Genomic DNA, 23,738 nt, shown 5'->3' with positions numbered 1-23,738 from the left:
GTAGTATTTTACGACCTACTTTTTTCACTTAATATTATATTTCTAAGATTTAGCCTCATCTCTGGGTTCACTATGGCTCATCTCTTTTTGACTGCTGCCTAATACTCCATTTGGAACTACACCACCATTTACTCATCCACTCTCTCACTGATGGCATGCGGGTGTTTCCAGGATTTTGCTACTGCTTACAGTATGGCTCCGAACATTCTTGCTCATGTACCAGAGCCTCTCTTGTATATTACACCTGGGAGAAAGGGTATGTGAATACTCAGCTTCAGAAGGTAATGCCAAGGGGCCGGCCTGGTGGCGCAAGCGGTTAAGTGTGTGTGCACACTGCGGCGGCCCAGGGTTCGCTGGTTCGGATCCCGGTGGCACACCGACGCACTGCTTGGCAAGCCATGCTGTGGCGGTGTCTCATATAAAGTGGAGGAAGATGGGCACGGATGTTAGCCCAGGGCCAGTCTTCCTCAGCAAAAAAAAGAGGAGGATTGGCAGATGTTAGCACAGGGCTGATCTCCTCACAAAAATAAATAAATAAATAATAAAATTTATAAAGAAGGTAATGCCAAATTGTATTCTGATGTGTTTATGCCAATTTACTCTCTCATCAGCCACATATAAGATATTTTGTGGACCCACATCTCCTCCAACACTTGGCATTGTCAGACTTGTTAACATTTGCCACTTGTTATCAGTCTGGAACCAACTGGAGTCATCAGCATTTATGAATTGGTGCGATCTAAATTAATCAGTGTTTTGTAATAAAAAAATGCATTTGACTATAAAAACAATTTTCACTGTAGAAAATTTAGACTATCTACAGGAGAAGGAGAAGGACAAGTCCAGGCAGAAGGCAGAAGGACTTCATTCAGAGAGTCAGTCAAACATTTATTCACTCAAACGTTTATTAAGTATCTGCTATATTGCAGGTCTGCCCTAGGAACTGGGTATGAAGAGATGAATGAACCTGACAATGGAGCTTCAGAAGGCCTTTCTAGGGAGGTAACATTTAAGCAGGAATTTGAAGGATGAGAAGGAACCAGCCATACCAAAAGTAGTGGGCAGGACTTTACAGAGAGAAGGAAGGGTATGTGCAAAGCTTTAAGTGGGAAAGCCCTTGGTATATCCTAGGAGGTGAAAGGAGGCTGGGAGGGTGGGGCACAGGGAGATGCCAAGCTGGAGAAGGACTAGAGGTGCCATTCAAGGGGCAGACGGAGGCTAGATCACACGGGCTTACAGGCCAGCGTAGGGCATGTGAGCTGGAGTTTAAAGACCATCAGAACCTTTGCAGGGATTAAGTGTGTCTGGGGCGCTTTGTGATGGGTAGAAGAGCAAGGAAACATAGTCTCAAATACATCTTTGAAAGATCACTCTGGCTGAAAGGCACTGGAAGGCCGTGAGAGGGAGAGGGAGCAGAGAAGTCAGAGAGGAGCAGCAGCAGTGGTTCAGGACAGAGATGACGGGGACCCGCACTGCGCTTGTGGTGGTGGAGACAGAAGTGGGTGGATTCAAAACGTTTTTTATACTTTAAAAAAAAATTTTTTTATTGTGGTAAAAAACATACCTCCATAGTGTTTTCCATAGTGGCTGCAGCGTTTTACTGTCCCACCAACAACGCACAAGAGTTCCAATTTCTCCATATCCTCACCAACATTGGTTATTTTCTGCTTCTTTTGATAATGGCCATCCTAACAAGTGTGAGGTGATATCTCATTGTGATTTTGATTTGCATTTCCCTGATGATTAGTGATATTGAGAATCTTCTCATGTGCTTGTTGGCCATTTGTGTATATCTTCTCGGAGAAATTCAAGTTCTTTACCCATTTTCGAATTGGATTATTTGGTTTTTTGTTGTTAAGTAGTAGTTCTTCTTTATATATTCTAAATATTAACCCCTTGTCAGATACACTGTTTGAAAATATCTTCTCCCATCCCATAGGCTGCCTTCTCACTCTTTTGTTGGTTTCCTTCCTTTTTTGTGTGTGTGTGAGGAAGATTAGCCCTGAGCTAACATCTGTCGCCAATCCTCCTCTTTTTGCTGAGGAAGACCGGCCCTGGGCTAACATCCGTGCCCATCTTCCTCCACTTTATATGGGACGCTGCCACAGCATGGCTTGACAAGTGGTGCGTCAGTGCGCGCCCAGGATCCGAACCCCAGGCCACTGCAGCGGAGCGCGTGCACTTAACCGCTACACCACCGGGGCGGCCCTGTTTGTTTCCTTTGCTGTGCAGAAAACTTTAAGTCTGATGTAGTCCCACTTGTTTTAATTTTGCTTTTGTTACCTGTGCTTCTGGTGTCATATCCAAGAAATCACTGCCAAATCCAATGTCACGAAGCTTTCCTCCTATGTTTTCTTCCAGGAGTTTTATAGTTTCAAGTCTTATGTTTAGGTTTTCAATTCATTTTTGAGTTAACTTTTATATATGGTGTAAGACAAGAGTCTAACTTCATTCTTTTGCATGTGGATATCCAGTTTTCCCAACACCATTTACTGAAGAGACTATCCTTTTCCCAATAACTAGCCTTGGCACTCTTGTCAAAGATCATTTTACCATATATGTGAAGGTTTATTTCTGAGTTTTCTATTCTGTTCCTTTAGTTTACACGTCTGTCTTTGTGCCAGTATCTCACTGTTTTGATTACTATAGCTTTGTGATATGTTTTAAAATCAGCAAGTGTGAGGCCTCTAGCTTTGTTTTTCTTTCTCAAGATTGTTTTGGCTATTCGGGGGTCCTTTGAGATTCCATATGAATTTTAAGATGGTTTTGTTCTATTTTTGCAAAAAATGCCATTGGGATTTTGATAGGAATTGCATTAAATCTGTAGACTGCTTTGGGTCGTATGGACATTTTAACAATATTAGATCTTCCAATTAATGAACATGGAATGTCTTTTCATTTATTTGTGTCTTTAATTTCTTTCAGCAATGTCTGGAAGTTTTCAGTATACAAGTCTTTCGCCTCCTTGGTTAAATTTATTCCTAAGTATTTTATTCTTTTTGATATTACTGTAAATGAGATTGTTTTCTTAATTTCCTTCTTGGGTTATTCATTGTTAGTGTATGAAATGCAACCAACTTTTATGTGTTGATTTTATATCCTCAACTTTGCTGAATTCACTTATTAATCTAACAGAGTTTTCTTGGTGTGCGGAATCTTTAGGGTTTTTTCATATAATATCATGTCATCCGCGAACAGGTATAATTTTACTTCTTCCTTTGCAATTTAGATACCTTTTCTTTCTTTTTTCTTGCCTAATTGCTCTGGCTAGGACTTTCAGTACTATGTTAAATAGAAATGGCAAAAGAAGGCATCCTTGCCTCGTTTCTGATCTCAGAGGGAAAGCTTTCAGTTTTCACCATTGAGTATGATGTTAGCTGTGAGCTTTTCACGTATGGCCTTTATTATGAGGAGGTAATTTCCTTCTTTTCCTAGTTTGTTGAGTGTTTTTATCATGAAAGGGTGTTAAATTTTATCAAGTGCCTTTTCTGCATCTATTGAGATGATCATGTGCTCTTTGTCCTTCATTCTGTTAATGTATTACGTTGATTGATTTGAGGGAGAAATGGGGAAACTTAAGTGTTGAGCTTTAGATATTTTAGACCAGAGATGCTTGGAAGACACCCAGGCACAGATGTTTAGCAGGCAGCTGCACCTACAGATCCAGAAGTTAGAGATGCCTGAACTCGAGGGTGGGGGGAGAAGTCACAGGGCACATTTAGAGAACAGAGAAGAAGGTGTGGTGGTTGGGGCATGGTGTTTACCGAGAGACAAGGATGGAAAATAAACCCAGAATGCCTTCCTAGAGCGAGATCATGGTGCCAGGCTCTAAAACTTGGATTTTATTCTCTGTAAACTGCAATTACAGAAAGGTCTCTTTTCTCCTTTTGAATGACAGAGTTGTTTGCTCATGGCTATTTATTTCTGGTTTTAAAAGTAATAAATGTCCATTGTGAAAATAAAGAAAAGTATAAAGAATAAAAGACCAAGCATCTATAATTCCGCCATCCACCTATAATTACCACTAACACTATGGCCTATTCTCTTCGAAGAATTTTTTCTTAATTTTCATTGGTCTGGCCTTTCTAAAAATAATTTGCCAGTAGTATTAAAAATCTTCAAAATGTTCATACCTTTTGACTCAAAAATTCTCACTTTAGAAATGGAGTAAAGATGTATTCATAGGAATATTTATAATAGTTCTATACCTATCTTTTGTATATATTACAAAATCTAAATTATGCTATATACATAATTCTGTATCTTACTTTTTTCACTTAATATTTTGTCACAAACATTTGCTTATGAGGTAAAAAATATTCCATAAACATAATTTAATTGCAACATAATATTATATTGGATAGATATAAAATAATTTGACAATTATGGTGGACATTTAGGTTTTTATTTTTTTCTGAGGAAGAGTCGCCCTGAGCTAACATCTGTTGCCAATCTTCTTCTTTTTTTTTTGGCTTGAGGAAGATTAGCCCTGAGCTAACATCTGTGACAATCTTCCTCTATTTTGCATGTGATGAGTGGTGTAGGTCCGTGCCTGGGATCCAAAGCTGTGAACCCGGGCCACCAAAGCGGAGCACACCAAACTTAACCACTATGCCATGGGGCTGGCCCCTGAAGACTTTTAATACTATTGGAAAATTATTTTTTGAAAGGCCAAACCAAGTTATATCCGAGCATATGAGACTGCTCATTCACTGCATCCTTACCATCAGTAAGCATTATGGCTTTAAAAATATTTACTAATTTTATAGATGAATCATAACTTATCTGTCATTGAAATTTTTTTCACTGTTTTCATGAAACTGTGAAGCAGAAATCAGAGTCTCACAAAAACTCCAATCTAGTAAATTCAAAGCACTTTAGTGAAAGTGTTCAATTTTAATATCATAATGAAGAACTTGAGTTTAAGCTTATAAAATATGAATAAATTTCTAATAAGACTAGTCCAAAGCAGCAGGAAAGACCTTATTTCTGGCAGTCCAAAGTGGGGATCGAAGCTACTGAGGGCAGCCCAACAAAGTCATGCTGAGCATCAAACCACCCCAAGTCCTAGAGATCCCTAAGGACTCGTCTTAACTTGTTAGCTTTCTGTATAGGGCAGAGGGGAAAAGATTAATGTGAGGAACATGAGCAAGTTACAGCCCTTCCTCTCTCCCTGCCATTGATGAAGAGCTGAACTATAACCCAAGAGGCATTTTTTCAATTCAAAGGCACCTGGAAGCAGAATTACTCAACCTTCAGTATCATATAAAAGAACTGCTTAGGCACAAGTGTTTGAAGTTAAACCATTGTGCCCAATGAGGAAGGGCACTGGGAAGAGTCAAAGGGTAACCCCTTTCCTTCTTATGATGAATTTTAATCTACATACATGACAACTGAGATCAAGTGAAATCTGTATTTTCACATAGGCTGGGCTCTATCAATGGTTGGTTTGAACTGAGATGACCTGGTGTGGCCACCACATTGCTGTAAGGGAGCTAGCACAAAGAAACCACCTCTGCAGGTGCAGAGGTTTCAAAGAGCAAGTGTCGCACATCTGGGCCCCTTCACGATCTCATCTCAGTTCAAGCTCTGGACTGTGACCTTACAAGCTTGAAAATCTGATGCTGTTAATGTGCTCAAAGAAGCTTTGCCTCCTCAGAGGCCACTTACATCAACCCAGCTCGCAGAGCTGTACAAGCCAGAAAGCCAGCTTGTTACGTACATTTTATATCTGCAACCAGATTTACATGAGAAATCACAGGATAGTCAGAAAGTTTGACAAGAAGCATGGAACCTGAATCAGGGAAGGCAGGACGACAACCTGAGAGGTTTTCTCTACTGTGGGTTACTGAAGGCCTTTGCGCATACTGCCTGGGGTGGTCTTCATCTAGTTTATTTCTCCTCATCCTTCTGAGCTCAGCTCAAATATCCCCTCCTCAAGGTAGCCTCCCCAACTCCCAGTGTAAGTTTCCCCACCCCCGCTTATACATTTTCATTACACTCTGCATTTTCATTTAAGCACTTACAATGATTTTAGTCAAAAGATTTTATATGCTCTGTTGTTAACCATCTTTCAGTTCCCTGACAGCAGAAGCTATGCCTGCCTTATTCACCACTCTATCCCTAATTTCTAGTGTGCACAGTACATAGTAGGCACTCAAATATTTGTGGAAGGGAGGGAGGGTGAGAAAGATAAGACAGCATGATGACTGCAAGTCCGCCATGGGAGTGGCCTTCCAACAGGACTCGAGTTCCTTAGTCAAGATTCTCTCTCCCTAACAGTGTCAGAAATGGGCACTGCCAAAGTCTGCCCTGCTTACTCTCCCTTTTTCTGTGTTTCTACTGCTAGCCGTTCTCCTCTAACACTCGCTCTGGATATGCAGTATCTTTGGTCAGGTTACGGTTTAATCAGACTAGGCTGTGTGCCTTTATTCTGCTGAAGCAGCTTCATATACCTCTGGCCTAATCTAGTTTACGGTCACTTATAATTAAATCTCAGGGAGTAGCCTTACTTTCAAGTTCTTGGAGGTTACCACACTGTCAAGCCCTGGTAATTGCCACACTACTCCCCAGGGGTAAGGACAGGGATGCTCCAGGATGCACAGCAGTCATGGGAGAAATAAGACAACAATGTGTGCATGTGGCTGAAGCCTGTTCATACTTCATACAAACAGAAGCTAGAGATGACATTCTTACATGCTTCTGATATTTTCTCAAAGTATGATATTAATTTTGATAATTAAAAACAGAACAAGCACTGGCCTGGAGTCTGGGTGAGATCTAGATTGTTTTGATCTTGGCTCTGACACTAACTTGGCTGTCAGCAAGTCCCATTCATTGCTGGCTTCTGTTAAATAAAAGAGTTGGACTAGATGACCACTACAGCCCCTTCCAGTCTTGACATTACATTATCCAATGATTATTTTTCATCTAAGAACTAGTCCCTGACTTCATAAGCACCTCAAAGATCAATCCGGCTTCTGGCAATGACTACCACACACTCAAGAGTCTGGGTTAAGCATCTCTAAAGAAATCTCAGTGATATCTTAGGATTATCATGATTACAGATGAAATCATTCAAGAGACCAAGCAGATGTGCTTGGGGCCTGACAACAGCTAACACAGCAGATTCTCTGACATACGGATCTTCTCGATACTTGTTAACCACTGGATATAGGACTGAGATGCCTGGGAAATCTGGCTATGACCCAGCTGGAAGGGATCCTCTTCTTTCGACTTTCCCCAGAAACAGGGTGCTTGTGGAAACTATTTTCCGTATGTAAAATAGTCAATCATGATAAAATGTTGCCATAAGCATACAGTCTTTGCAAGAAGCACTTCTCTTCTCTATTTTTGATATTGGGACTTCAATTTCCTTCACTTCAGCCCCTCAATGCACAGATCTGTGCACAGATCCTGTCACTGGTGCTAAATTACTCTCTCACACAGGCGTTCAGCCATAGTACAAACAAACTCATTACGAATGTGTTTATAACCAAAAAATCATCAGTTTTAATTAGCTGGTATATTAAATTCAAAGTCATGTCTACATTTAAAAGTTCTACAAACTCTCCTCAGAAAACGGGTATCTCTGATGAGGCCCTTCCTTGTCTGAAAGGAAATTACCAAAAAGAATCAAGACACCCCACTAAGGGGTTTGCACTCCAGAGACACATATTTGTTTCCGCTGCAGCAACTGTGAATAGACTAAGAACAAAAGTGTGAATTCCAAAAGATTTCTTCCATTAGCTCAAATAGGATGTTTACAAAAGAATAAACAATTTAAAAAACCCCTGAGAGTGTATGTGAAGATGGGATTGGAAACATTGTGTTACTTACCTTGAGTAGTAAGACTCCACCCCCAGGGCCTCCCGCACACTAGTGATGTGCTGCTCCAGGGCTGAGCTGGTGGCTGTTGGAAGGGTTGCACTGCTACTAGCCTGGAAGTCACTGGAGTTTTCCGCTGTGTTATCACCCAGGTAGTGTTCGTGAAACTTCAGAATTCCTGAAACAGCACAGGCACAGCCAACATTATACACAATTGGGGTTGGGGGAGGGAAAGGTGGAGGGTAGGGGACAGCAATGCCAAGTGCTTTGTGACCTCTTTGACAAGCATGCCATTCTCCAAACCACGTGAAGAAATCTTGAAATCCAAGGTCTCAGGAGGGCTTTAAGAAGTGTGGTCAGCCCCCTTTTTACAACTTTCACCATCAAGTTTGGTGCTTGAAACCAGGGAATTCAAGATAGGGCTTTCGTTTTTGATGATATATTCAGAAGCTCCTGGAATGATGACCACTTCACATATATTTCAAAACAGATGCTTCTCAGAGGCACCAACTAGGAAAGTTTCCTTTCAGGAATAGCGCATGAGCATGCCAACGTATATTCTCCCAAGAAACCGAAATCCTGAACAAAAATATAACTAGCCAAGTGGAAACTCAAAGACCTTTCATTCCAGAAAAGCAAACTGCAATAAATATGTAGTATAAAGGCCAGATAAAAACATTTTAAATTATTTTTAAATAAGACTAACTGGTCAATGGTCATTAATGGATTAAAGGAGCAAAAAATGATGGCTGAATGAAACAGGCAATCCACAGTGGTTTTCCAGCAATAAACATAGGACATATTCTCAAATGGTAATGAGGTGTGTCAGCTCTGGAAAATGCTGGTCGTCTCTGATTGGATTAGAGCCCCAGTGAAAGCTTCAGTCTCATTAAGAGCAAAGAGGAACGAAAAGAGAAACAATAGGAGCCTCATTATACATGGCTCATTATTACCGGGATTTGGATATAGCACCTGTCACATCACGTCCCCAAAATGTAACAACCGCAGAGAGAAAGAACTTGATACCTCCATCATCAAACGTGTCCTCCTGGGTATTAGCGCCCCTCTGCGGGCTGGGATACACAGGGATTCAGTCCATTGTGGCTGACACTTACCACATCACCATGTACATCACAACTTAAAATCGTTAGCATAAAAAGGTCAGAAGCAAGAATGTTTTTTATGGAAAGCCCATAAAAAAATATGGAATTAAGGGGAAAAGATTACAAAAAAATAATGCAGAGGCATAGAATGTATAAGCATGAGTATTCTGAACCCAAGAAGCATCTGAGAGCTGTCATCCAGCCATCTTTTTTTTTTTTTTTAAATCAAAGGGATAGAAACATAATCAAGAAAATCTTGTCAATTCTCCCTGGCAGTTGAACTTTTTGAAATTGGCTTACAGATATTCAAGAAGCCCCATTCTTCAAGATTCCCAATTATAAGATCCACTTCCCCAGCCAATAAACTCTAATTGGATCTGGTGTGTCTCCAACATGGTAAAGCCATCAGTATTTTATTACACAAAAAATATGGTCCTAACAGCTAATTAGTTGTTCTGTATTTAGTAAAACTGTTACAGCCTGAACATTTAATGCCGATTTAATCAAAGGGGATTTTTACTTCTGAAATAGATTTATAAGAGAACTGGTTAAAAATGGGTTCTGCTAAACTCAGAAATTTCAAGCATAAGACTTCATTTATATACTGTGATAGAACTACCATTATCATTTTAGTCTCTTTAACTTTACCATGACAAAGGGTCACAATTATTAAATCATATCTAGAAAGAACGTGTTAGGACTTGCAGTCATCACTTTATTAGCTAATGAACAACAGCTGCCTAAAAATAGGGCTGCTGGTGAAATTAATCCTCCTGCTCTTAGTCTTCCTTGATAAATGCTTCCACATTCACCGGCGAGGGGAGCAGTGATTTCTTGGGGGAATGAGAAAGCTGGGCTGTTTTATTAATTGAATGCCCCACCATGGAATAACCGCCTTTGCTGAAAGCTGACATCAGCTCCTTAATCTGATCCATGGTAATGCACCTCTTCTACCTCTATTCATTAGACTTGCACAGTCTAGTGTCTTAATTGCCCTGTGCCCACACAAAGAGATCTTACCTGCCCCAGGAGCAAGCAACCAGCTGTATAGGTAGCCCGCCGCCAGGGAATAGTAAAGCACTAGTCCCCTCTGGCCATTAACCATCTCTAAGATCTGATCGATAGTAACCGGGGAGTAGGGGTCGGAGTCCTGCTGTCCTGTTTGTCGTTCGACCAGAAGATCAGCAAATGCCCTTGTCCGTCCTCTTTCTGCCACAGCCAGGGCTTCATCATGATGGCCTAGGAGATAAGGGATAGGCTGAGCAGTGCATGGGGGGTGAGCTTACTCAGAGAGGGCCATCCAGTACAGAAATTCTGGGCAAAAACCTCACTGCCTCTGCACTCCAATGTGTGGCAGACTCTTGGACACTGCTTAAAATTCAACCCCTTGCCTCAGATGACAGGTGCAGTGTCCACTCTTATAAACCCCACATTTTCAGATTCCATGGCACCCTAAGCATCGGGCCTTCCCCTCTCTTGCAGCCACATCACAAGAGAGCTGTCTTTATTCAGAGCATTCGTCCTTAGCCCTGCCTGCTCTCTATTCCACATCCTGAGTTGCTCCCTGGCCTCCTGACTTCTGAGCCCATTCACTTGGCTCCTTGGACATGATGTTTTGCTCTCTGGTTTGCTCTGGACCATCCTTCTATTTCTTCTCAATGCAGCCCCTCTATGCATCACATTGTCCAGTCCCATTTCCACATTTCCCCCCAAATTATACCTCTGTGCCTTAACACATGCTGGTCCCTCTGCTGGGTGTGCCCTTCCCCCTTTCATTCAAAAAGAGGGATCCTTGTAGTTGTCCTGCCTATTTCAATGGGCTATGGTAAAGCCCATTGTAAGCCTTCACTGTAAGTGAAGATGCCTCAGTTACGGTAGGTGTTATCCAAAAACACCATATATAAAACAGGTGATTATTGTTAGAGCTGATACCTCATTTCATTCCGGGCTCCCATACACTTCTGTGCTCTTCTAGTCTCCATGGGCAAAGGGTTTAAAGCTCTGAGGTTTTTAGTTTTTTGAAATTGCTTCTCTCTTTCAAGCTTTTCCTCAGTCTTGAATCCAATTTCTAATCCCACTTTGTCTAAAAGACCAGTCTGTAATCTAGTTTAAAAGCTAATGCACAAATATGAGAGCACAAAAACATAAAGCAACATACTTTTAAGTGAGGGTTGTTTAGACATGCTGAAAGAACACAATGCAGGGATTTGTTTGCGTCTTCAATATAAACACGGAAAAGTTACTAGAACTAAGGTCCAAAGAGAGAGCGGGCAGAGGCAGGAGACCAGATGCTACAGCTCTGACAGCACTTCAAGTATGCCTTGCTTCCTGCAGTTCAAGTATCAGTAGAAAGTGGGGATTTATACGTGTGTATGCAAATGTCTTCTTTTACTCTATTGAGTTATTAACTGGAACAGCAGGGACGATTTCTGTTCACGTTGGAAAATTGGCCCCAAAGTGCTACAGACTTAACACTGTGATTATAATAGATAATAAATTGTAATCCCAGGCAATGAGGACATTTAATAGATGGATTTTTCAAGTGGAAGTTTGAGTATTCATACACATACAGCAAAGGACAGGTTATTGACAAGGCCACAACATCGAACTTCAAAGACATTGTTTGTTCCAATGGATACCTCCTAAACCCAAGTTCTAGGTTGAGGAAAATGGTCTGCAGAGATGGACAGGCCTGAGGAGAGAGGGAGGACAGGGGAGCTTGAATAGGGTGGCTGCAACAGTTAAGGCCCAGGTGAGGGAAGATGCATGCTGCCCTGTGCAATGCAGTGCCACACGCCTGGGAGAATTATCACTGACTATGCCACAGCCTAGAGGGCAGATAGTAAAAACATTTACTAGATAGCAACATTAAAAGACGTGTGGCAGAGGAAATAGGGAAGAGGCTGGGTGTCTTCTCAGGTACCTCCCCCCGTAGGTATTAATGGCGAGAGGGAATGGGGGCGGGGGAACACCTGGTTCAAGCATCCCTGTCTCCGGGACACCTTCCCTGGCTCCTGGGTCTGCCTGCAAGCTGCTTTCTTTCCAGAGCACCTGAGTTTCTTTTACCCCGGCGCCAACCACATCATACTGCACTCGTTGACCTCCGTCTCTTGACAGGCTAAGAGCTTCTTGAAGGCAGGAATCAGGCCTTCTAGACTTTAATCCCTAGGGCTGGCACTCGGCACATACAAATATTTGTTGAATAAACGAACTAATGTTCAAGGGCTGGATTGTGGTTGTGGCTTCACCGTCTGTTGTAACAACAAATCACACTTCATCACAGCAATCACTCAACAACTTAGATGCACGGGCACAAAGTGGGAACCCCAGCTGCTCTTACCTAGGCTGACGAGCACCCGCTGCAAGGCCTGGTAGGATGATGTCTGCAGGTCGAAGAGGGAGAGTTTGTAGTCTGTGCTCAGCTGTGCCTCGTGTCGGATCGTTTCAAACAAGGCCGATGCCCTGTAGAGCTGCAAGTAGGGGACAAAGAACGTACGTTATCCATTCCCCAGAAACTACTGTCCAGCCATTCACTGACTGAAGACAACTTTTGCTCATATCTTGGTATACAACCTAAAAATTGTCCTAAAAGGTTTGAAAGGATGAATATTGATTTCCAGGTAGGTCTTTGTAGAGCTGAAAAGGCATCAGATCATACCCAGTAAATTATGGCTTAGGTAATCAATTTTTGACAGATAAAAGGATCTAGAAGACAGCGCTTATAGACTTATAGTTTGAAAATTGAAAAAAAAATCAGCTATTAATCCAACCAAGCACTGATTTTAATTAAAACAAACAAAAAGCCTCTCGTCATCAAGCAACCGTAACTCACAACCCCATGCCTCACGGTGCTGAAGGACTGGAGTGAGAACAGGTGTGGTGGAGGCAGGCTGGAAACCGACGAGGCTGGGGGGGAAATGAGATGAAGGCAGCCACACTCGCAGGAGGAAGATAGCTTTTTGCAGGTGGTTCAGCCAAACCAAAAGCTGCTCTCCACAGCAGTGCCCCAGGGTCAGGTCTTCGCTAGACAAGCTTCACAGGAGCCACGCCCACTCACAGGGACACCCACAGGACCGGACACTCGACATTCCTAAGGAGACACTGTCCTGCTGCTCTAATGGGTTTCTCTATCAGTGAGACCACAAGACTTTTCTCTGATATTTATATGCTGGAAATAGTACCAAATTTTAAGTTCATGCAAATTTAAAAAATAGAATTCTAACACTAAGAGACTTAGACTAGGAGAGAGGAATGCATTCCTAACTCTACCACTAATTTGCTGTGTGACTTTCAGCAAGATTCAGAGCCTCAGTTTCTTCTTCTCTATAAAGGGGATGGTTTTCATTCTACCTTACACGGTTATTTGAGGAATAAATTCAGTGAGTGAAAGCACTCTGAAAATTGTAAATCACTATATCAATACAAATTTTAACTTTTAAAACCAGGAAATTAGAGAATTCTTTAAATTGCCTTTAATAGTTTAAAAAGTACAGTAAGAAAAGTACAGTAAAATACCATAGAATTCCAGGATGCTATGGTACAAATTCAGTCACATCATGTCCTCAGTTCCTGTGAGCACCCTGATAGGAGCCTTGATTCACTTATCCTCCACCCCCTTTGCCTAGCACAATGCCCTCTGCAGTAATTACTCACATGCTGCCTAAAGTGGGTGATTGTGTGATTTTAGATGACGCCATCTCACAACTCCCTTAACCTGACAGAGGAACTCATAACTCAAGGGATCTTTCTAATCTCCAGAGGCAGCATGAGAGCGGGCTTCTCTTCAACTATTTATATATATGCAGAAACATGAACTGTGTGTGTGTGAGAGAGAGCACTATCTATTGATACAATAACTAGAAACCTACAAAGACATTAAATCCAATAACTATGAATTCTTGGATTACTTATTTCTATCATAAAATGTATGTAGTTTCATATTAAGTTTTAATGAGGAAAAGCAGCACATTAATAGTACAAGAACTCCAAAGACATTAATGAGAAATCTATCACACAAGTGAGCAAGAATTTTACTATGGTTCAATACTTCTAGGCTGGTACAGGCTGGAAATCCTGTACGTTAACCCAAGAGTAGAGGGCAGCACCTTTTGGCAAATGTCATCACCACTAGGATAGTAATCCCAAGGTCTTCCATGCTTCTAGAAAGAAAATCCACTGGGGACAGGGGTTATCCTGATCACCTGATGTTGGGCCTCCTCCAGGTTCCCACTAGCCCAAAGGGAGAGGCCAAGACCATGGCGAATTTTGGCTTCATCTTCTCTTCGGCCCAGTTGCTCAGCTAACCTTAAACCTGAAACCAGAGAGAGAAACTTTAAGAACACATAGAAGACAGACAATTCCATCCTGCCAGGGAGTCCTGGGGGGTAATTCTGCCTCAGCTGTATATAAAGAATGTTAACTACACAGGTGGATAAAATAGAGGGCAAGAGTGGAATCAGCCAGGGCAGAGTAAGCATTCTCTTCAAATTCTGTGTTGGTACTGACCTTTCTGGGACACTTCAAGATGCCCCAGCAAGAGCTCAGGCGATGGCTAGCAGCAGGAGACAGGTTTGCAGGACAGGCAGAAACATTGCAACGAATAGAACCTAACCTGGCCGCCCTCCCACATGTGAAATCTCTAGCTTTGCAAATGAAAACTTCTGGCCTATACATTTACCTAATCCAATCCTTTGGCTGGCAAAAGCTTTTCCTGACAGTTCCATAGTCAAGTACAGAAACCAAGCTAATACTTTTTCCTATCTCATGTGCACTGCATCCTATCAGGGTTGATGAGAGACACATCTGATGTCCTCCCAAAAGCAGCATGCTCACACTGCCTGACCTGCCTTCTGTTACTGATGCCACTGACACATTTCATGTCCAATCTGTTTTTCCTTTAAGGCTGAGACTTTGATGTGCCTCAGTAGGCTTGCAGAACAAGTGTTACTATGAGTCAAAAAGCCATAAATGGGACTGTCCTCATTCTAATGGCCTTCAGATAGGTACCTGCAGTGTGGGTCACTTACCCACAGCAAGCTTCTGGATTTCAGGACACCAGCAACCCCCAGGGCTTTGTGGGAGCCAAATCTGAGGGCAATAGTTTATTTTACTGGCCACTAAGCAGTTCTCAGCATCACTTTGCTCTCTTTATCTTGCTCTCTGTACATAGGAGTAGCTTGTACAGAAGACAGCATGAAGGTTCCCACACTATACTTGCACACACAAAGGAAGGCCTTCCTTTTTCTAATCTAATTTAAGGTGGATGGGAACCTGCCTCTGAGCATGCTGGGCCCATGCAATTTCAGACTTCCGTAAAGAAACTGAGTCAGTTGAGAGGCTAATAAAAGCGATACTCAGGTTCAAGCTTGTAAAATAGCATGCATTTCAAAGTGCACATAACTCAGAAAACTTAGAAATAGCATTTTAAGTTTAAATCATGTCACTGGGTAACAAAAATAATACTTGCATATTAGTCACATTTTAAAATACCTCACAGAATAGGAACACAAATGAAAGAAGATGATTCTTGGGTGAAAACCAGGATACTGGTTGTTTTAACCCTCAATGAGCTAACTATATCCATTCTTCAATATGGCTATCCCTGCTAGGTCTGGGTCTGTGAGTCAGAAGTAAAAATCGTTGCAGTAGCCCCCTAACCTGTGCTTTGTTCCCTGCTGGATCCCCAGCATGTAGGATACTCCCTGGCCCATAGTCATAGGCTCAACAACAAAGAGTTAAAAGCCCATTGGACAGACATGGTATCTGTCCTGCCCCAGCTTCTATCGGCTTCTGCCGCTTAGGAATCTGATCTGCTCATCCAGCTCTCCTGGAGCCTGGTTTGCCTGAAACTAGTTGCAAAACTCCAGGTCAGTCACTAAATCCCTCCAGGATCCCTTTCTTCATTTGCGAAAAGAGAAAAAGCTGGATGAGACTAGTGGCTTTAACCAGGGGTGTCGATACAAATCACCTGGAGAGCTTGTTCAAAAGACTCAGACAAGGCCCCACCTGTGAGATTCTTTGCACTGGGGCAGAGTGATGCTGATCTTCAGCCTCCTCTGCAAGGCAGGAGAGAGAGAGCACTGAGATGGTTTCTGACTGAACTGTTCCCTCCTTGCAAGAGGCTGCAGACCCAACTCAGAGCACTCAGAAAGGGCCTTCCAGGTGTCCTGCACCTGTAACAGCTCCTGAGACGAGGCATCTGGTTTGGTCCATGGGGCACACCAGGCTCTCTGATGAAGCACAACCACGAAGCAGGCACCGTGGAGATGCCACAATAAGAATTTAGATCTCTGCAAGACTTAAATTACAAGAAACAATAAAAATGAAATTGAGAGTTGTCCATAAATATAGAAGTATGTTACAATGTCTCAGGGAAAGCAGATGCTTCATGGAAACAATATATCAAGAAGTACAAAAGAACACAGCTGAAAGTCATATGCTGGGCCTAAATTTAATAGTTTTCACAAATTCAACTGAAAATCGCCCCCAGTCTGTTGGAATTTTACCATAGTCAAGTTTCAGAAAACCAAAAGCCAACTCTCATATTTAATACATTGAGGCAGAGCTCCCATTGAGTGGGCCAAATAAGGTCTGGGAAGTGGCTCCCAGCCTCTCAGTAGCCTCTCAGCCTGCAGGCCAGAGCAATTCCTGGTCTGTGCAAAGGAGGACAGTGAACCATCAGCCCCTGGCCCATTCTCTACTTTGCTTCCTACTTCTCTCTCTCCCGGCTTCCCAGCTGGGGCTCAGGAGTAATAGGGATACGACTGCCCCAACCCTGCTCTGTTCTTGCAAGGTTAGAAACAACTCCACACAGGGTCTTGAGTGGTTTCTGGGGTCAGAAAACCTGGGCTAAGCTCCACTCCACCACTTCCTGACCACATGATCAGGATCAAGCTACAGTATTCTCTGAACCTCAGGTCACTTAGCTGCCAATGAGAATAAAAAAGATACACCTCTCAAGGCTACTGTGAGAAGTAAACCCAATTAAATAAACTATATATGCAAAAACACTTGGAAACCATAAATGAGAGTTTTTGCATGAAATCAGCAACCATTTCCTTTTACTAGTGAGCCTAGAATATCACATCTGCCATTTTCCCCTCCCAGGATGGGAGGATGCAATGTGCTCAGGTGAGGGGAATGCTTTCCAGAGTAGAAAGCCCCATCCCAGTGTAAAGAGGTGGAAGGTAAACACATCTGCTTCATGAGGAAGCAAGCATCCAAGGACTGACTGTGCTGAACCTGATGGAGGGGGAGGGGGGAGGGGGAGGGGAGGGGGAGGGGGAGGGGGAGGGGGAGGAGAAGAGGGACGGGGAGGGGGAGGAGAAGAGGGACGGGGAGGGGGAGGAGAAGAGGGACGGGGAGGGGAGGAGAGGGGAGGGGAGGAGAGAGGAGGGGGAGGAGAGAGGAGGGGGAGGAGAGAGGAGGGGGAGGAGCAGTCACTTTCTGGGCTTGCCTGGAACAAGATGACCATGGCATCAGCCCAAGCACTGTGGGTAATAAGCACTGGGAAGGAAGCCTGGTCAACTGCTTGAATGACCCTCAGACTTATGCTTCTGGATTAGACCTCAATGGCCACATCAAAATTGACTTCCACATAGTTTGACACAGTTTAGATATTTTCTGGAAGGACAACAGGGCTTGGAACAGATGGTCATTTTCCTCTGATTCAGACCCTTAAATTTTATATGATTAGATCTCACTTGATTCATCTTGCGTGAGAATATGTTATTCACTCAGTAGAGGGCTCTGAAAAGCAAGGATGATATCAGCTCTTTGGGCAGCTGGCTAGCAGAGTAAGACAACCTGGGTAATGCATTCTGGACAATGGAACACCTCTGTACTATTAAGGAACACTCAGTGGGAGACACTATGGTTTTGGAGTTGAACTGATGATGTGGCCTCTGAGATCCTCACTCCAAGCAGAGATGGCCACTCAAACTGTGCATACTTCCTTCCGAGTAGACTCTGAACTCCATCTCAGAGTAGACTGACAGATCATGACGGACCTTTTCACTTACCTTCTTGTAAGTACATGACTGCCTGGGAATAGTTCTGCAAAGCATGATGGGTCCTTCCAAGGCTACTATACGACACCGTCTTGGCCACCAAGTCATTCATCTGTGCAGCGATGCTCAAGTGCTGTTCTTGATAGACCACAGCCCTCTCAAAGGTGCCCAGGGATTCATACGTCAGGCCCAGGTTCCCATAGGCTCGGCCCTGGCATGTGGGGTTGTTGGTTTCCTCAGCTATCTGAAGATCAAGCTGGTGGTACTGCAGGGCTGTATCATATTCCCCCATCTGCTGGTAAACGCCTCCTAGGCCACAGGCCGCATCACTTTCAAGAGCTCGGTCTTTCATCTCTCTAGCGATGTTCAGCTGGCGTTCAAGGCAGGAAATGGCTTGTTCGTAATTCCCTAATTGGCTGTGCAGACTTCCCAGCTCTCCATAGGCCTGGGCTTTATTAAAGGCCTCCCCAAGCTCATGGGCGACCACGAGCCTCTTTTCAAAGCACACAAGGGCTTGCTGCAAGCTCCCCATTGCCCTGTGGGGATGTAGACAGAAAAGCAATGATATTATTTTGTGCAGGTGCAGACATGCTAAAGCCCCTGAGAAAATGAAAAGCATTTGTCACTGTCACTTACTATTGAAGCTCTTAACTCCTCTTCTAGCTAAAATCTATCATGTGCCCTTAGAGTGAGATGCAGGGGAATTTCATAATCTGGAAAGCAATTCAAAAGTCATCCCTTAGTGACCTTCCCAAGAGCTTGCGATTCAATGGGATATACACCCCAGAGGAAACATAAAATATATTAATAGGCACAATGATAGCGAGTGAACTGTTTGGTTCTTCGAGCCTCCCAATTTCCACTACCGCTTAGACTATGTTTTTGAAATCACTTTACAATGGCCATAAATCTTTCACCCTGAGCTTCTCAGAGCACTCTATGGGTGATGATTTAGTTTGACCCTTGCCCTTCCTCCACTCCAGTAGCCCTAATCCCCTGCCTATCTGGAAAGGCCATATATTCTGCAGACACCTTCTTGGGTCCCCCACATTCAGAAGGGAAGCATCACCTTGGCCAATAGTGTGTCTTTTTGTGCTGCTAAGAGATGGCATGATAAAAGTAGGAAGAGCATAGATTTTGGCAGAAGACCAAACCAGTTGTGTGGGGCACATGAATTCTTTTCCCTGAGCCTCAGTGTCTGGATGATGATAAATCCCACATCCCATACCAGACGATAATAAATGAAGAGTAATACAGGATTGCTAAACATATTAAGTAAGATATCTATGCAAGGTGCCTAGCATGATGATAGTATGTTTCTTCACTCTGGCCGTTAACAGGTGGCTTTCCCTAAAAGCAACAAAATGCGGTCCAAGTAATTGGTAGGCATGGACGTTGTATTAATAAGCATATTCATATAATGTAGGAGGCATTCAGAAAAGATCAGTTAAATTGATTCAGTCATCTTTCCCATTCCTATTATTTTTGTGTGTGTGTGAGGAAGACTGGCTCTGAGCTAACATCTATTGCCAATCCTCCTCTTTTTGCTGAGGGAGACTAGCCCTGAGCTAACATCTGTGCCCATCTTCCTCTACTTTTGTATATGGGATGCACCACACATGGCTTGATGAGTGGTGCACAGGTCCACGCCCGGGATTCAAACCTGCGAATCCCGGACCGCCAGAAGAGGAGCGCGCAGACTTAACCACTATACCACCAGGCTGGCGCACCCCCCATTCCTATTTTTTCTCCTGCTCATTATGAAGTAGTCAAAAAGGCATTGCACTTGGCGTCTGAGAGCTCTGGGTTTGACTTAGCTGTATAATCTTGGACATTAAAGTAACCTCTCTGGGCCTTAGTGTCTTCCTCCATAACATAAGGGTAATAATATCCCCTGCTAAATTCACAGTATCAATGGAGGATCCAGATTAGATATGTATGAAAATGCTTCATAGTTAATAAGCTGCCATGCAGACATTAAGTTGCATTACTGTCACAACTGCTCTTTGTGCAGGTTTATCAACCACATTTGTCCTCCGTCATTTTTACCTGTGTCCATTTCCCAGGCCCCGGTAAGCCTTGGCTTGGTCTTGCATGCGATTCAGACTCTGGGCAACAGATAAATATTGTTCATAGTACTTGATAGCTTCCTCATAGTCACCCAGGGCCTCGTAGCAATCTCCCAGGTTGCCGTAGGCCCGGCCCCTGTCAAGCACAGACTCGTTTCCACTTAGCTGCTGTAGCATGGCCAACTGCTGCTCAAAGTAGCCGATGGCTTCCTCCATCACATTCATGTTCATCTTTGTGATGCCCATGTTGCCATAGACCTGGGCTTCTAGACTTGGATCCTTCAGCTTCTGCCCTAGATCCAGCTGCTCTTCATAACACTTGAATGCCATTGTATATTTCCCAAGGGCCATGTAGACGGCAGCCAAGTGCCCGTGAGCTCTGCACTCCCCCGGCAAGTCACTCAGCTCCTGATATACCTCCAGTTCCTGCGTGTGATAACCCAAGGCCTTGTCATATTTCTGGATCATTCGGTATGCAGTGCCCAGGGCTGCGTATGCACTGGCCTCCAGTCTTCTGTCCTTTACATGGTGAGCTAAGCCCAGCTGCTGCTCATAGAATTTTATTGCACCATTTATATCCTTTTTACAGATGAATATATCGCCCAGGTTCCCTAGGGCTCGAAATTTAGCCTGGGAATTATTCAGGGACTGGGCTAGGGACAGTAGGTACTTTTGACACTCTTCAGCTTTGTGGAAATTCAGCAGAGCCTTGAATGCTAGGCCCAAGTTGCAGTAAGCTTTTGCTTGGCTCAATTTGTCATGAAGGTCTTTGGCTAATGCCAGATCCTGCTCATAGTACTTCACTGCCTCCTGGTAATTTCCAAGGCAGTAATGGGCATAGCCAAGATTGTGGCAGACCTTCCCTTCTCCTTCCATGTCTTGAAGGTCAGGAGCAAGCCGGAGGTACTGTTCATAATAGGGGGCAGCGTGGACGTACTCTCCGCGAGAGCAGTGGAAGTTGCCCAGGTTGCTGAGGGCCCGAGCCTCACTCTGGATGTCACGCAGCTCCCGGGCGATGTTCAGGTGGTTCTGATAGTGCTGCAGGGCCCGGTCATGGGCACCCAGGGCCTGGTAGGCCACAGCAAGGTTCCCATGTGTGGATGCTTGCGAGGCACGGTCATTCACTTCCATGGAGATCTGCAGCTCCTGCCGGTGGTACTTGACTGCCTGGTCATACATGCCCAGAGCATTGTAGGCATTGCCCATATTCCCATAGGCACGGCCCTGGGCAGCGTAATCACTCAGCTCCTGGGCGATGCACAGGTGGGTCTTGTGGAGTTTCAGTGCGGTATCATAATCGCCTTTCATCTGGTGTATGATTCCTAAGAAAGAGAATAAAAGAACAGAAAAAGGTTGGAATAACTGATTAGCAATTTGGAAAAAAACGTAATTTGCAACTCAATTTATACTCAAATACAATCCAGATGAATTAAAGAATTTAAAATAACAGAAGGTAGAATTAAATATTTATCAGCTCTCCAGAGAGGGGATAGCTTTCTAAGCTTCGAAGCAACAGAAAACAAACATTGACAGATTTGATTACAAAAATAAGTTTATACTACAAATACATATCTAAAATTAAAAGGCAAACACAATACTGGAAAATATATGAAACATATATGAAAAAATTCAATAGTGTGTAAAGATTTCACTTGATTTAAAAAAATCAAGACCTCAATTTACTGAAATAGGCAAAGAACAGTAAGTGTGAGCAGACAACTCACGTGCAAGGAAATACAGAGAGTAACCTCAGGGGAAATGCTAATTTCTTTTAATAATCAAAGAAATGTAAAATAAAACAACCCTGAAGTACCATTTTACTTCTACTAAATTAGCAAGCAAAAAATTTAAACAACACCCTACATTGATGAGGTTGCCTTGAAATTGGTCAAGACGTCAACTGCTGGACAGAAGCTGGAACAGCCTGTGAAGGAGCAGCAGGGCAAGAAGCACAAACACAGTCCTGCTCAGACCCTGCCATCCCACTCATGGGAACGTCTTCTAAGGAAATCATTTGACAAATGCAAGAGCTGTATGCATAACAATCTTCACCGCAGCATGATAGATTAGTGGAAAATCAGAAACATCGTAAACGGCAAACACTAGGGGACTGTATAAGCACATTTTGGTATATCAACTCAGTAGAGGATTATGCAGTCATTAAAAAGATAATTATGAAGTCTATGCAGAAAAATGGGGAAAAAACTTCTTGCAATAATGTTAAGTGTAGGAAGCAGAAAACAATGCTGCATGCTCCCTGTGACAATAACTGTGAAAATAAATGTGTACACAGGGACAGGACTGAGAGGATTACGCAAAAATAAAAATAGTTGCCTTGTTAGGTGATGGGATTTGAATGATTTTTGTACCAGAATTTCTTGTAATTCTACTATATGTCTTTTACAGTCAACAATAACAGTACTTCAAACAACCCTCATAAACTACGCTACAGCTGCTAAGCTAAGCTATTGTTTTTACAAGCAGTTTAAAATGAGATATATCATAAATATCATAAATATAAAGTAGTTCCAAATGAGGGATATCATAAAAGTAACTTGGGAGGTGCCTTTGAGGAGAGCCTGGTTCATCCCACTTGGCGCTGGGTGGGGGCGGCGGGGAGCACTGGAAAGGGCAGAGGGAATCTAGTATACAAACAGGTTTCTCCTTCCTCTTGCTTCTGAACACGGTTTTCTACGCATCAATGTGTGAGCTTTGCAGTGGTGACCAAAACCTGCAGAAGTACAAAAACTCAAAAACACCAAGATAGGTTCTTGTTAAAATGTCTTAACTGAAAGTAGAGTCATTGAGAAAGAAAGCTGTCAAAATCCTGCCTCTGCAATTTGCTTATCTCTATGACACCATTCATTCATTCATTCATTCATCCATTCACTTACACACTGACCCAGCAAACATTAACTGAGCACCTATTGTATACTAAGCCTTGTGGTGGGCAGCAGGGGTAGAGAGAAAAACGAAGACACAAATCTGCCCTCAGACAGCACACAGGGTCATAAGGAAGAGAGACATGAAACAAATAATGTCAGTACACATGACAGATGCTGAAGTGAGGAGGGAGAGAGGAGCACGTCAGGGCCGCTCTTCTGGTGCTGACTCCCCCCTCGCCCCCCACGGTGGAGGTCTGCCCTGCCACAGCAGTGGCACCTATCTCTGGGCCCAGCCATCTCTTTGACAGTAGCTGGACTTAGGGTACTGGATGAATCCTTTAGCCTCTCTGAGCCTTGTTTAGTCCATCTATAAAATGAGGAAAGCAATAATCTTGATATCAACCTTAGAGGGTAGTAGTGAGGATCAAATGAAATAATGTATGTGCAAGTGCATTGTAAATTAAAGCGAAATTCAAATATTAGTGACTGAAATTACTATATGCTTCCAGGAAAGGGGATTCTCAAGGTGGTAGAGATTAAATAAACTATGGTAATTCTTTTATGTATTTTCTTGTATGAGTAAACCATTTCAAAATTTAAAAATAACTAAGTAAATCATGGTCCTCTATAAAATGGAATAACATGGTGACATTAAAAATGGTGAAGTAGAAGTTTACGTATTGACATGGGAAAAATTATAACATATTAGTGGGATATATGGTCATAAAGCAGCACATTTTAATAAAAATATTAATATGATGTGTGTCTATACATATATGTTTACATCTATACATACACAGAGCATAAAATTTATTTAAATGTTAACAGTAGTAATCTTTGGGTGGT

At 42.9% G+C, this 23,738-nt stretch overlaps 1 protein-coding gene across 2 annotated transcripts in view; it reads right to left on the bottom strand.

Annotated features, from left to right (window-relative positions):
* TTC28 (tetratricopeptide repeat domain 28) overlaps window positions 1–23,738 on the bottom strand; it is a 412,509-nt gene that overhangs the window by 91,844 nt on the left and 296,927 nt on the right. For both annotated transcript variants that reach the window (XM_014787030.2, XM_087424020.1), the window contains 6 exons: window positions 19,988–21,329; window positions 17,951–18,474; window positions 14,132–14,241; window positions 12,271–12,400; window positions 9,951–10,169; window positions 7,840–8,005 (listed from right to left, as the gene is read on the bottom strand). In XM_014787030.2, coding sequence (XP_014642516.1) covers window positions 7,840–8,005; window positions 9,951–10,169; window positions 12,271–12,400; window positions 14,132–14,241; window positions 17,951–18,474; window positions 19,988–21,329 — 2,491 coding nt within the window. The remainder of the gene's footprint in view (window positions 1–7,839; window positions 8,006–9,950; window positions 10,170–12,270; window positions 12,401–14,131; window positions 14,242–17,950; window positions 18,475–19,987; window positions 21,330–23,738) is intronic.

Source organism: Ceratotherium simum, chromosome 35 (assembly GCF_057802395.1).
Source record: "Ceratotherium simum simum isolate JZ-2026a chromosome 35, ASM5780239v1, whole genome shotgun sequence".
Classification (NCBI taxonomy): domain Eukaryota; kingdom Metazoa; phylum Chordata; class Mammalia; order Perissodactyla; family Rhinocerotidae; genus Ceratotherium; species Ceratotherium simum.
The sequence above is the reverse complement of the archived record's forward strand: the minus strand, read 5'-3'. Positions and strand labels throughout refer to the sequence as shown.